The sequence below is a fragment of the Stegostoma tigrinum genome, chromosome 29 (assembly GCF_030684315.1).
Source record: "Stegostoma tigrinum isolate sSteTig4 chromosome 29, sSteTig4.hap1, whole genome shotgun sequence".
In the NCBI taxonomy this organism is placed as follows: domain Eukaryota; kingdom Metazoa; phylum Chordata; class Chondrichthyes; order Orectolobiformes; family Stegostomatidae; genus Stegostoma; species Stegostoma tigrinum.
Window position 1 is genome coordinate 33,974,171 of NC_081382.1, and position 13,762 is coordinate 33,987,932.

The 13,762-nt window shown below is 41.9% G+C and overlaps 1 protein-coding gene across 7 annotated transcripts in view; it reads left to right on the plus strand.

The window, feature by feature from the left end:
- The window catches only part of LOC125465599 (kynurenine--oxoglutarate transaminase 1-like), a 48,296-nt gene that overhangs the window by 10,574 nt on the left and 23,960 nt on the right, over positions 1 to 13,762 (plus strand). For 5 of the 7 annotated variants that reach the window (XR_009442787.1, XM_048559302.2, XM_048559299.2 and 2 more), the window contains 3 exons: positions 2,242 to 2,391; positions 2,925 to 3,011; positions 4,042 to 4,167. Coding sequence is in view for 6 of the 7 variants with exons in the window: in XM_048559302.2 (XP_048415259.1) it covers positions 2,242 to 2,391; positions 2,925 to 3,011; positions 4,042 to 4,167 (363 nt within the window). In the remaining variant the exon portion in view is untranslated. The remainder of the gene's footprint in view (positions 1 to 2,241; positions 2,392 to 2,924; positions 3,012 to 4,041; positions 4,168 to 13,762) is intronic. The other 2 variants (XM_048559303.2, XM_048559304.2) reach the window with 1 other exon arrangement.

A 13,762-nucleotide genomic window follows, 5' to 3' on the forward strand; every position in this document is an offset into this window, starting at 1 on the left:
CAGTGACTTAGCACTGTGAATCTGTGCATGCACAATCATGTTGCCATTTAATAAACACCATCTCTTGACTGAGTTTTTGGTTTCTGCTCCAAATCTCTCCTTTACTTTTATGCCTAATTGAGGAATCTCAACATTTTTTTTTCTACTTTGAAAACATGATATAACTATGGTATAGATGGCATGCTTAAGAAACAGCCTCATTGGTCTTTCAATAACGACTGTTTGTTTATTTTTATGTTTTTATTTTTTTCTTTCCTGTTGCTGTTCTAGTTCTGGCAATGCTTCAGAACTACTGGCTTGTGATTTCATGCCCACAGACATAAGGCACATGACCACCTGAGAGGCATAAGTACAAGTGACCATATTATGACAGCCAATGGTCAAAATGTATAGGAGTTATGGTTACAATAGAAATGGTAGTGTTTATGGTAATAGGCTAGTAAACGGGAGATCAATTTTCAAGCAGTTGCGAAAAAGATCACTTGGGAGCCCAATCAGGAACAAATCACCTTTGAAGATGGATTACTAGAAAACCTATCTAATTCACTAATGAATTTCATGGAGGGGAAGCTGTCACTCAGTTGTAATCCCTCTAAAGTGACTTAACAAGTTGTAAAATAAAAGGGATCTGGTGATATGAGCAATACAGGTTTTTTTGTTTCTGTTGCCCATATCCTAAATAAAATTGACTCTGACTTCTGCTTACACAACTGACAAATTGACTAGCGAGTTTTGAGACGATTTGTAGCTCAGGTTGAGGTTTTGGATGTGAGTTTGCTCGCTGAGCTGGAAGGTTAGTTTTCAGAAGTTTCGTCACCATTCTAGGTAACATCATCAGTGAGCCTCCGAAGCGCTGGTGTTATGTCCCACTTTCTATTTATCTGGTTAGGTTTCCTTGGGTTGGTGATGTCATTTCCTGTGTTGGTGATGTCATTTCCTGTTCTTTTTCTCAGGGGATGGTAGATTGGTTCCACATCAGTGTGTTTGTTGATGGAATTCCGGCTGGAATGCCATGCTTCTAGGAATTCTCGTGCGTGTCTCTGTTTGGCTTGTCCTAGGATGGATGTGTTGTCCCAATCAAAGTGGTGTCCTTCTTCATCTGTATGTAAGGATACGAGTGATAGTGGGTCATGTCGTTTTGTGGCTAGTTGATGTTCATGTATCCTGGTGGCTAGCTTTCTGCCAGTTTGTCCAATGTAGTGTTTGTCACAGTTCTTGCAAGGTATTTTGTAGATGATGAACTTAATGAACTAATGAACTTAAAAGACCCTATACAGACAACAAACAAAACGAACGTCATCTACAAAATACCTTGCAAGAACTGTGACAAACACTACATTGGACAAACTGGCAGAAAGCTAGCCACCAGGATACATGAACATCAACTAGCCACAAAACGACATGACCCACTATCACTCGTATCCTTACATGCAGATGAGGAAGGACACCACTTTGATTGGGACAACACATCCATCCTAGGACAAGCCAAACAGAGACACGCACGAGAATTCCTAGAAGCATGGCATTCCAGCCGGAACTCCATCAACAAACACATTGATTTGGAGCCCATCTACCATCCCCTGAGAAAAAGAACAGGAAATGACACCACCAACGCAGGAAATGACATCACCAACCCAAGGAAACCTAACCAGATAAATAGAAAGCAGGACATAACACCAGCGCTTCGTCGGAGGCTCACTGATGATGTTACCTAGAATGGTGACGAAACGTCTGAAAACTAACCTTCCAGCTCAGCGAGCAAACTGACAAATTGACCTTTATATGCAACAAGAATAACTAAAGTATGTTTTATTTTTAATCACGCTATATAAATTAGAATTTTAAACTATTCTATAAGACTTTATTGACTAAAAAGATATTTTTGCAAACTAATGGGTCATTTCTTGTACCACCTGACTGAACTAATGTTAATAAAAGCAAAATACTTTGGATGCTGGAGATTTGAAATACAAACAGATAATGCTGGAGAAACTTAACAGGTTTAGCAAATTCTGTGGAGAGAGAAACAGCTTTGAAATTTTGAGTCCAATTAGACTTAAAACTTTAACTGAGTTTCTGTCTGCACAGATGCTGCTAGACTTGTTAAGTTTCTCCAGCACTTCCTATTTTTATTAACTGATATTAAACCTTCTACATATTAGATTCAGTAAAAAAAGTGTTACATCAGTCCTCACACACAGTTCTCTTTTATTCTTTCTCACTTCTTCCACCCCTTCCCAGGGTCACCCACCATTAGTGAACATCCTAGCAAAGTTCTTTGGGAAATTATTGGAACAAGACATTGAACCATTCACTGAAGTTCTAGTGACAGTTGGGGCATATGAAGCCCTATTCTGTTTCTTCCAGGCACTGATTGATGATGAAGATGAAGTACGTGGTATTTGGTAATGTCCCAGAAATGTTAGATTCATTGTATTGAAGCAGAGAACTGATAATGATAGTATTAGCTTTTATAGAGATTTTGATTGCTGTTGAATCATCTTTAAGCTGACAGTCAGAGCATTTAAATTAAAGGTTTCTAACTTTTGGATTGTTAATTCATAAAATTTATCTTTATTGGTATCCTTTAAATAATTAACTACCTGAAAAAGTAGAGCTGAATGACTCCACAGATAAAGGAAACGTTCCCATTTAGCACCACTGCTAATGTGCAAAATTGAATATGCATCAACCTCTGTTGAAAATCATCTCTGACTGCTACTTCAGTGGCTACATTGGAAGTGTACCTCTGTCATATGAACAAAATATAGTTATGATCTGTGTTAAATGAGCTCACTTTAATTGTGGTTATGAGTAGTCTGCTACCATTACCATTAGTGTCTGGTTGGTAGATGAGGGACGGAGTGGGAAATCAGTCAGAAATTCCAACCATGATTGAAACCATTTTCTCTACTCCAATACAGGTCATTATCATTGAACCGTTCTTTGATTGTTATGAGTCAATGGTGCGAATGGCAGGTGGCCATCCTGTATATATCCCACTGCATCCAGTAAGTCTCCACAGCCAAATTAAACTATTGGTAACTTATACGTTTTTTAATTTACTGAATAGAATGATAATACAATTCAGGTTTCACGGAGTATTCATTTGTGTTTTAATTCCTAGCTTCGCATTAAAAGTGTGCCCAGATGTATCTGGGTGTTGTAGTGTATGAATTGCAAAAGACATACATGCAGGTACAGCAAGTAGTTAGGAAAGGAGAATATTATTTTTTGTGAGGGGAACTGAATACAAAAGTTAAGCGATTATGGTTCAGTTGTACAGGGCCTGGTGAGATCTAATCTGGCATATTGTGCACAGCATTGTTCTTATTCAAAAAAGCATGTAAGTGCACTGCAGTTCAAATAAGGCTTTCTCAAATGGAGTGTGAAGGTTAGACAGCCTAGGCTTGTATCTTCTCAGGTTTAGATGAGTAAGGAGTGACTTGGTTGAAACATTTAAAATCTGGAGGGACAATGGAGGATATTGACTCTTGCAGGGGAACCAAGAACTTGGGTGTCATAATTTAAAAATCAGGGATTGCACATTTAAAATAGAGAAGAGTCAAAAGAAAAAGTCTTTGAGAATCTTGAGTCTTTGGAGCTGTCTTCCTGAAAAGGTGGTGGAAGCTGAGTCCTTGAATATTTTTAAGGTAAAATTCGATGGATTCATATTAAGCAAGGGGGTGAAAGGATATTAGGGGTAAGTAAGAATATGGTTTGAAGTTCCAGTCAGTTCAGCCATAAGCTTCTTGAACTGTGGAGTAGGTTTAAGGGGCTGAATTTGCCAGTTCCTGTCCCTTATTTAGTAACTGAAAGTCTATTTAGGACTTTTATCTTTAGATGCACTAGCTTATTTTGCTTAACTTCACAGAACCTTTTTTTCAAGCAGCAAAGCTAAACATCAAAAGAGGGGTAGGAGTTAAGTATTAGATTCCTTGGATGAAAGGGCCAGCTCAGGAATGGATTCCTGTTGACTGTCTTATACATAAATACTCCGCACAGATTACAAAGTTAAAAGGTTACCTAACGTTCTTTCAGAAACCTGTATCTGGAAGATTGATGACCAGTGCTGACTGGGTATTGGATCCTGCTGAACTAGCAAATAAGTTTAACAAGCGTACTAAAGCAATCGTCGTTAATACTCCAAATAACCCTCTTGGCAAGGTAAGAATGAAGAGTGTTTGTGCAGTTATAGGCTGTGTTATGACTACTGCCAATAATTAAGGTTTAGTGTTGTTGATTCAAGTCCATATCTTGGAGTACACCTGCTACATGTAACTTTTCACTTTCAGGATACCTAGGAACAAAATATCACGTGCGTTTTTCTCTTCATTTGATCAATGTCCGAAGTAGATACATTTGAAGAGTAGCTCACAGAAGTGTTGAATCGGAAAGCTTGATTCATTTGTTGGTAATGTTTGTTCAATGACATAGTCTTTAAACATAAAAACATGTGGAATTGCACATAGACAATACTTAGTGCTGATTTTGATTGAGCAAGATTAAAGGTTGATGGATAACTTGACCAAGGAAGGCAGGAGAGGAAAATAGAGCAGGGAGGTGGAGAGATTAAATAAAAACTGAAAGATCTGCGGATGCTGTAAATCAGGAACAAAAACAAAGTTGCTGGAAAAGCTCAGCAGGTCTGGTAGCATCTGTGAAAGAAAAAAAACAGAGTTAACAGTTTAGGCCTGGTGACCCTTCCCCAGAACTGAATGCAGGAACTGTGTAGGAGGAGAGATTAAGTTGTTCCCTAAGAAACATGGCAAATTTTACCTGATGCTGTTGAGAAGGATCCGGTTGCAAAAATGCAATTGCGATTAAAGTTTTGGCGAAGATCTGTAGCTCGGGTTGTTGGTGAGGTTGTTGACTTGCTCGCTGAGCTGGCTTGTTTTTGTTCGGATGTCTCATCACCATGCTAGGCAAAATCATCAGTGGAACCTCCAATGACGCTATGTTATTCTACTCCACTTGGAATTTATACTGTCTGATCCGTCATGGTGAGTAGTGTCATTTCCAGTTTTGATCTGTATGCGTTTGTATATGGGGTCCAATTCTATATGTTTGTTGATTGCTTTACAGGTGGAGAACTATGCTTCTAGAAATTCTCAAGTGTGTCTATGTTTGGCTTGTGCTACAATGGTTACTTTGTCCCAGTTAAACTGATGGCCTTCACTCTCTGTGTGTACCGATAATAAGGAGAGTTTGTTGTGCTGTTTTGCTGCCAGCTGATGTTCATGTATTCTGATGGCTAGTTTCCTTCCTGTACACAGTAGGAGGACACAGTACCCCTGAAAACACTGGCCACACTGCCCTACATCAAGAACATACCAGAAGTGACAAGATTCTTAAGACCACTAGGAATCATTGTAGCACACAAGCCCACAGCCACTCTACGACAAGCACTCACAAGGATTAAAGACCCCATTCCCACCAACATACAGAACGAGCGTGGTTTACAAAATACCATACAAAGACTGCCACAAACATTACGTCGGACAGACAGAAAGGAAGAATAACATTGCTTCATCGGAGGCTCCACTGATGATGTAGCCTAGCGTGATGACAAAACTTCTGAACAAAAACAAGCCTGCTCGGTGAGCAAGTCAACAACCTCATGCAATTGTGATATTTCTAGAAACAGATATTGTTATTATTCTGCTGGATGGGGGCTTCAGAAAGCAATTAACACATCTTCCCCATTGCCTGCTTGGGAAGTGCTTTCTCCTGAAGTGGTACCATATAGATAACTGAATAAGACTTTCTTGGTCTGCCAACTCCGTTGAGTGGGTATATAGCTTACATGCGTAGAAACAAACATCCTCTGCTGTGTGTCAACTTGGCTGTTCTGAAGAAGGGTTACTGGGTCTGAACCATTAACTCTGCTTTCTCTTCGCAGATGCTGGCAGAACTGTGTTTATCCAGCAATTTCTGTTTTTATTTCTCAATTTAGCTCCCTCTTATTCACCTTGTTTCTCTTCAAAGCATTAAAATAGAGAGATTCCCAGTGAGAAGTCCACAGTCACAGATTAAAATTGTCATTTTTGCCAAATTGACTAAATATGGCATAAAACATGTTTGCAAAACCTCCAGAGTGTAAACAGGCTGAAATCAATTTCTAGATAAAGAACAATTAACCTCTACTGTCAGGAAATAAAATGTCCTGTTCAAACAGTATTTATATCAGGAGCACTACCAATAATATAGTGCCACTTTTACTTGGGGTCAGGCTTGACTGGATTTTGGGGGGCAAAGTAGCCAGAGGGTTAACCAAGCTTAGCTAATTCTATCTTCAGTAGGCAGGATACATTGTTATTGGACTTTCAAGCAGAATTATAGATTTGGGGAACAACATTCTGGAGAAGATTTGCGGTGGCAGGCTTACTGTGGTAATTACAGTGAGGTCAGCTAGATCTCATAGAATATCAGGTCCTTGATTGGGGCTGTTAACCTGGTTCCAATCACAAAGCCCTGGTTGACCGATACAAACAGGAGTGTCAGAGGTTTTGTTGACTCAGAGCTGGCTTTGAGGAAGCTGGATTAGTGTATGCATATGTAAATAAGGGGTGACGAGGTGACTTGATAGGGGTCTCTGTGGAGTTCATTCAGTGAAGAAAAAAATGCACTCCTGAAGGATTTTGCTCACGGAAGTCATCTTTGAGTTTGGGGTAAGCATTTCTGGCATCATGCTGTTATTTGGGAAGCCGTTGTAGTTACTGAGGCTATGAGGACTCGACAGCAAAAAAGGCCAACTAGGCCTGAACTCAGTAAGATAACGCATAAGCTGGTATCCAGGTGAGTGCACACCCTGGAAAGGTCACCTACATCTGGCTTTGAACCTTTTAAATTGCTTACCAACATCCTGCAGAAAAAAAATCAAAATAAACATCTGGTTATATGATCACCCTGTTCATAAGGAGAGTTTGTTGTGCCGTTTTGCTGCCAGCTGGTGTTCATGTATTCTGGTGGCTAGTTTCATTCCTGTACACAGTAGGAGGACACACTACCCTCTAAAACACTGCATGGCTGCACCAGTGGTTGCAGAACCACTCTTTCACAAAATTTACGCTGGACTCCAAGCCTTATGTTTATGTAATAAACCAGCTAAACAGGGAACTTTTACAGATTAAGGGTACAACTTCGGTTCTGGTCTCATATGAGAAGCAGCTAGTTCAGTTACCACTGATTGCAGTGAAAGGTTCGAGCCCAAGCCTGAAAGGGAGAAACTGGTTGAGAAACATTCACCTTGATTGGCTTAACATTTTTCAATTATAAAATGGCTACCTGAATGAAGTCTTAATTAAATACCCAGAGGTTTTTCAGGAAGGTCTAAGGACTATCAAAGGAACCAAGGCCATCTTGCATGTTGACCTGGAAGCAATTCCATGACTCTGCAAGGTCCACCCAGTGCCAATTACATTATGGGCAACAGTAGATTCAGAAATTAGGAGGCTGGAAAGCAAAGGAATCATCAAACCAATACAGTTTTCAGAATGAGCTGCATCGATCATACCAATTGTGAAGCCCAGTGGCTTGGTTCACCTTTGTGGGGATTTTAAACACACAGTAACCAGCTTCTTGCAGCTGGATAAATACCCAATCTCTTGTGTAGAGGGCTTACACGTAAAGCTGGTGGGAGTCTGTCCTTCACGAAGCTAGCCATGAGCCCTATGTGCCTGCGGTTAGCTGAGGATTCATAGAAGTTGGCTGTAATTAATATCCATAAGAATTTGTCGCAGTAGACGACACTGCCATTTGGGGTATTGTTAGCCAGAGGAATTTCTCAGTGGACAATGGAGAACATTTTACAAGGTCTGCCCCAGATTGCAACTTATCTGGATGATGTACTAATAACAGGGAAGGCTAATAAAGAGCAGTTCAAGAACATGGGCAAAGTCCTTAAACGTTCCAGGTGGATGTACGTCTTAGAGAGAAAAATGTGTTTTCCGAGCACCCCAAATAACCTACTTGGGCTGCAGAGTTGACAAGGCTGGGTTACCCTTATTGGAAGATAAAGTGATGGTGATGAAAGGTGCCCCAGCTCCCATGTCTGTACTGGACTTAGGTCTTTCCTTGGATTGATGAATTACTACAGAAAGTTCATATGTAACCTAGCTTCCAATCTGGCACCCATATATCTGCTATTGAAAAAGAGTCAACCTTCGAAAAGAGTCACACAGCCAAGATACGGCCTATCGGGAAGTGAAGAAGCACTTGTCATCACCTAAGGTGTTGGTATTCAAGTGAGATCTGGTGCTGACATATTATGCCTCCCCTGTATGATATTGGGGTATTCTCGGTTCATGGACGGCCCAATGGAGAGCATCCGCAATAAGGTATGCTTCTCAGATTCTGGCTGATGCAGAACACAGATGTGCTCACAGAACGAAGGTTTGGCAGTCATCTTTGGCATGAGAAAGTTTCACCAATACCCCTTTATGGAAGTAAATTTCTAATAATAATAGACCATGAAGCCCCGCTAGGGCAACTCAAAGAGGACAAGGCTGTGCCACCCATAGCTTCAGGTCAGATTCTCATTCTGTGGCTTCTCATTCTGAGTGCTTATAAATACAAGTTGGAACAACATCCAGGATGCCAAGTAGGAAATGTGGATGCCTTGAACTGCGTCCCACCAGCAGATACACCACCAGAAAGTTATTTAAACTTTCTGGACACTCTCTTTTGGTTACTGCTGACAATATCAGACTCTGGATGCAAAAAGAGCTGATCTGACAAACTAAAACAGCTGGTGCTGATGGTGGAGAGAGGGGGATCAAAAGGGCCATTACAACCAGAATGAAACCGTTCTGGACCTGGCGAGACCAGATCACTGTGGAGGATGACATTTTATTGTGGGGACCAAGAACCAAGCAAAGATCAATACCAGATATTGGCTGAACTCCACCGTGGTCATCCAAGAGTGTCAAAACTGAAGATGTCGGAAAGAAGTCATGTCTGCTGGCCAGTATTGGATGTAGACATAGTTGTGTTGATGGGCCAGTGCCGGGAGTACCAACAAGGACAAAGATTACTGCCAGCAGCTTCCCCGCATTCATGGGAATTGCTGGATAAACTTTGGACTTGCTTACACATTGACTGTGCCAACCTTTTCACGGGCACAATGTTCTTATTCATCTTGGACCCTCATTCAGAGTGGTTGGATGTGCATAGAGCTAATTTGTCAAACACAGGGAAAATGATAGATTAGCTGTGATCATTTTTTGCCATACACCAGCTTCCGGAAGTGTTGGTCACAGATAATGGGCTGTCATTTACAGGAATTTGAGTATTTCCTCAAGTCAAATGGCAGTCAGCATAGAAGGACAGGTCCATACTATCCATTGTCCAATGGTTTGTCTCCAAACTTTGAAGGCAGGCTTAAAGAAACAGCCTACACTATCACTCAATACCAAACTGTATCTGGGGAAGGGGAGGAAAGGGAGTGGGAGTGACTGAAACGGCATCAGGAACATCAGTGCTGGACATAGGACTCAAAGCAAAAGAGACAGTTTTCTTTAGGGGATGAAATTTGGCATCAAACCCAGAGAAATGGCCCTGCATGGGTAAGCAAAACATACCCTGCTCTTCAGAACAGTCAGAAAGGCTGTAGGAGCCCATGGGTTTTCTCCTTCCATCTAGCATCAAAGAAACCTCAGAGTCTGAGATGATCATGGCAGATATTGCAGCCGCGAGACCTTTACCGTCTGAAAAAGAGGATAAGTCTCTTCCGAAACACTCCAGGACCAAGAGGCGGGTGACAGTCAGGTATATGCAGCCTGAATCTGAAGCTGAGTTAGAGGACCTGGACCCAGTACAAAAATGCCCCAAGAGAGGCTATAAGATAAAGAACAAGCCTATGTCCCAGGACTTAAACGAGGAGGGATGTAGTGATTATTACGAGGTCAGCCAAATGCACCTCATTGAATACGAGTTCCCTGATTGGGGCTGTTAACCAGGGAGCTCTGGCTGACAGGCATTAACAGTCATGTCAGACACCTGTTCACTCTTGAGAGCTGGCTCTGAGGAAGTCAAACAAATGTCAAGTATTATGCACAAGTAAAGGGTGACTTGGTGACAGGATAGGGGTCACTGTGGAATTATTTCACTTACCACCCCATTTTATTATGTTTAGTATTTTTAAGTTAAGTAAATAGCTGGTTTTTTGAAGGAAAACCCAAATCATATAAACTCAGATAATAAAATGTGAGGCTGGATGAACACAGCAGGCCAAGCAGCATCTCAGGAGCACAAAAGCTGACGTTTCGGGCCTAGACCCTTCATCAGAGAGGGGGATGGGGAGAGGGAACTGGAATAAATAGGGAGAGAGGAGGAGGCGGACCGAAGATGGAGAGTAGAGAAGATAGGTGGAGAGAGTGTAGGTGGGGAGGTAGGGAGGGGATAGGTCAGTCCAGGGAAGACGGACAGGTCAAGGAGGTGGGATGAGGTTAGTAGGTAGCTGGGGGTGCGGCTTGGGGTGGGAGGAAGGGATGGGTGAGAGGAAGAACCGGTTAGGGAGGCAGAGACAGGTTGGACTGGTTTTGGGATGCAGTGGGTGGGGGGGAAGAGCTGGGCTGGTTGTGTGGTGCAGTGGGGGGAGGGGACGAACTGGGCTGGTTTAGGGATGCAGTAGGGGAAGGGGAGATTTTGAAACTGGTGAAGTCCACATTGATACCATATGGCTGCAGGGTTCCCAGGTGGAATATGAGTTGCTGTTCCTGCAACCTTAGGGTGGCATCATTGTGGCAGTGCAGGAGGCCCATGATGGACATGTCATCAAGAGAATGGGAGGGGGAGTGGAAATGTTTTGCGACTGGGAGGTGCAGTTGTTTGTTGCGAACTGAGCGGAGGTGTTCTGCAAAGCGGTCCCCAAGCCTCCGCTTTTCTGCAAAGCGGTCCCCAAGCCTCCGCTTCTGTGTTCATCCAGCCTCACATTTTATTATCTTGGAATTCTCCAGCATCTGCAGTTCCCATTATCTCATATAAACTCAGTATTAGTGTCTTGTTGGCAGCTGGGTTTTAGTGCAGCAGTTAGTAACAAAACCTTTATCATAGCACCACCTACAGGTATTATAAGAACATTTGAATGAATTTTTTTTCACATCCTTCCTCTGATTTTGATTTTTCCTGAAGCAAATGAGCAATGAAATACTGCATTTTCTGCAAAACATTGCTGATGTGTTGATACTTGATAGAAAATTGTAAGTTCTGCAGTGTGCATCACATTAGTTACCCAGAATAGAATATGAAACTCAGGACAACTCAGTGCCTGATTCAAAAATAGAAAGGCATCACAACAACTTCTGACACAGTTGCCTATCTTTATCACCTGAATGTAAAAAGGCAGTTGCTGCTATACAACGACAGAAATTGTAAGAAAGAGAGAAAGGTGAAGAAATTAATGCTATCCAGTTATCTGTCTGGAGAGAACTAGGTTTATTGCTTTGCTCATTATACGGAGATGATATGGCCTTAGGCACATGGTGATACAAGTTTAGCAACACTATAAATAACAGCAGACCTCATGACATAGATGGGTGAAAGGAGCAGACACTGGCAGAAGCAGATTTAATGGGGATAAATATAAAGTGATAAACTTTGAGAGAAACAACATCCAGAGGCAGTATAAATGGTACTATGTTGAGGGAAGAGGATTGCGAGTACAGTTACAACACTGGCATCCATTCAACAATGTGGAAAGTCACCAAGTTATGTCCTGTACACAAAAAGCAGGACAAACCCAACCCAGCCAATTACTGCCCCATTAGTCTACTGTTGATCATCAGTAAAGTGTGTCAGCAATAGTGCTATCATGCAGCACCTGCTCAGCAATAACCTGCTCAGTGATGCCCAGTTTGGGTTCTGCCAGGGCCACTCAGCTGCTGACCTCTTTACAGCCCTGGTTCAAACATGGACAAAAGAGAGAAATTCCAGAGGTGAGATGAGAGTGGCAGACCCCAACATCAAAGTTGCTTTCAACTGAAAGTGGCATCAAGGAACTCTAGAAAAACTGTAATCAATGAGTATCAGAAGGCAGTCCTCAGTAGTTGAACTAATACCTGGTACATAGGAAGATGGTTGTGGTTGTTGTAGGTAGGCCATCTCAGCCCCAGGGCATCTCCCTGGACAGGGTAGTGTCCTAGACCCAATCATTTCCAGCTGCTTCATCAATGACCTTCCGTCCATCATAAGGTCAGAAGTGGGGATGTTCACCAATGATTGTACAGTGTTCAGCACCATTCATGACTCATCCAGTTCTTAAGCAGTCCATGTTCAAATGTAATACGATCTCGGCAAAATCCAGCTTGGGCTGACAAGTGGCAAGCAACATTTGTGCCACACATGCCAGGCAATGACCATCTCCAATGAGAGACAATTTAATTATCGCCCCTTGACATTCAATAGTATTACCACCACTGAATCCCCCACTATCAGCATTCTTGGGGTTTACGACTGACTAGAAACTGGACTTATCACATAAGCACAGTGGCTACAAGAATATCTCATCACCTCACTCCGCAAAGTCTGTCGACCATTGACAAAGCACAAGTCAGGCATGTGGTGGAATACACCACTTGCCTGGATAGTTGCAGCTCCAGCAACATTGAAGAAGTTTGGCACAATCCAGAACAAAGCAGCCTGCTTGATTGGCATCACATCTACAAGCTTCCTCTCCCTCCATCACTGACACTAAGCCGCAGTGTGTACTATGTACAAGATGTACTGCAGAAATTCACCAAAGATCCTAGACAGCACTTTCCAAACTCATGACCACTTTGTCCTTTGAAAGTGCAGTAGATATGTGGGAATACTACCATCTGCAAGTTCCCCTCCAAGACACACACCATTCTGACTTGTGTATATATATCACTTGTTCCTTCACTGTCGCTGCATCTAAGTCCTGGAATTCCCTCCATAAGGGCATTATGGGTCAACCTACAGCATGTGGATTGCAGTAGTTCAAGAAGCCAGCACCTCGCTACCTTTTCAAAAGCAACAAGGGACGGACAATGAAATGCTGGCCAGCCAGTGATGTCCATGTCCCATGAGTAAATATTAAAAGAAAGAGTAGAGGGATCAAATGGTGTGTATACATAAATCTTTGAAGGTGGCAGCTGATGAGGTGATTAATAAATATGACGTGGACTGGACAAAGTCAGAAGCCACACGACACCAGTTATAATGCTGCAGGTTTATTAGAAATCACAAGCTTTTTCAGTGCTGCTCTTTTGTCAGGAAGGAGCAGTACTCCGAAAGCTTGTGATTTCAAATAAACCTATTGGACTATTACCTTGTGTTGTGTGACTTCTGGCATTGTGATTGATAATGCTTATGGTATTTGGCTATGTAAGTTGGACAGTAAATACAAAAACAAAATAGTTATGCCAACCTTTCAGATAGTGCTTCAGGTGGAATAGTGTGTACGGTTCTCTATAATGGTCTTCAAGAAGAATATCAAGGTCTTGGAAAGAAAACTGGGGACATTACCAGGATGATGCCAATGATGAGAGATTTTAGTTATGTAGAGAGATTGGAGAAAGTTGGTAAGTTCTTAGAGCAGATGAGATTAAGGGAAGACTTAATATTGATATTTAAGAGTTTTAATTTACAGTATCATAGAATGTGATCTAAACTGGACAGGTCTTTCAAAGATCTGACACATACATTAAATGAATGACTTCCTTTTGTGCTGTAAAGTTTTGTGATTCTAAGATTCCCAGTGGACTGACAGCTGAAGGGCAGTGAGCCTGCTGTGTGGAAG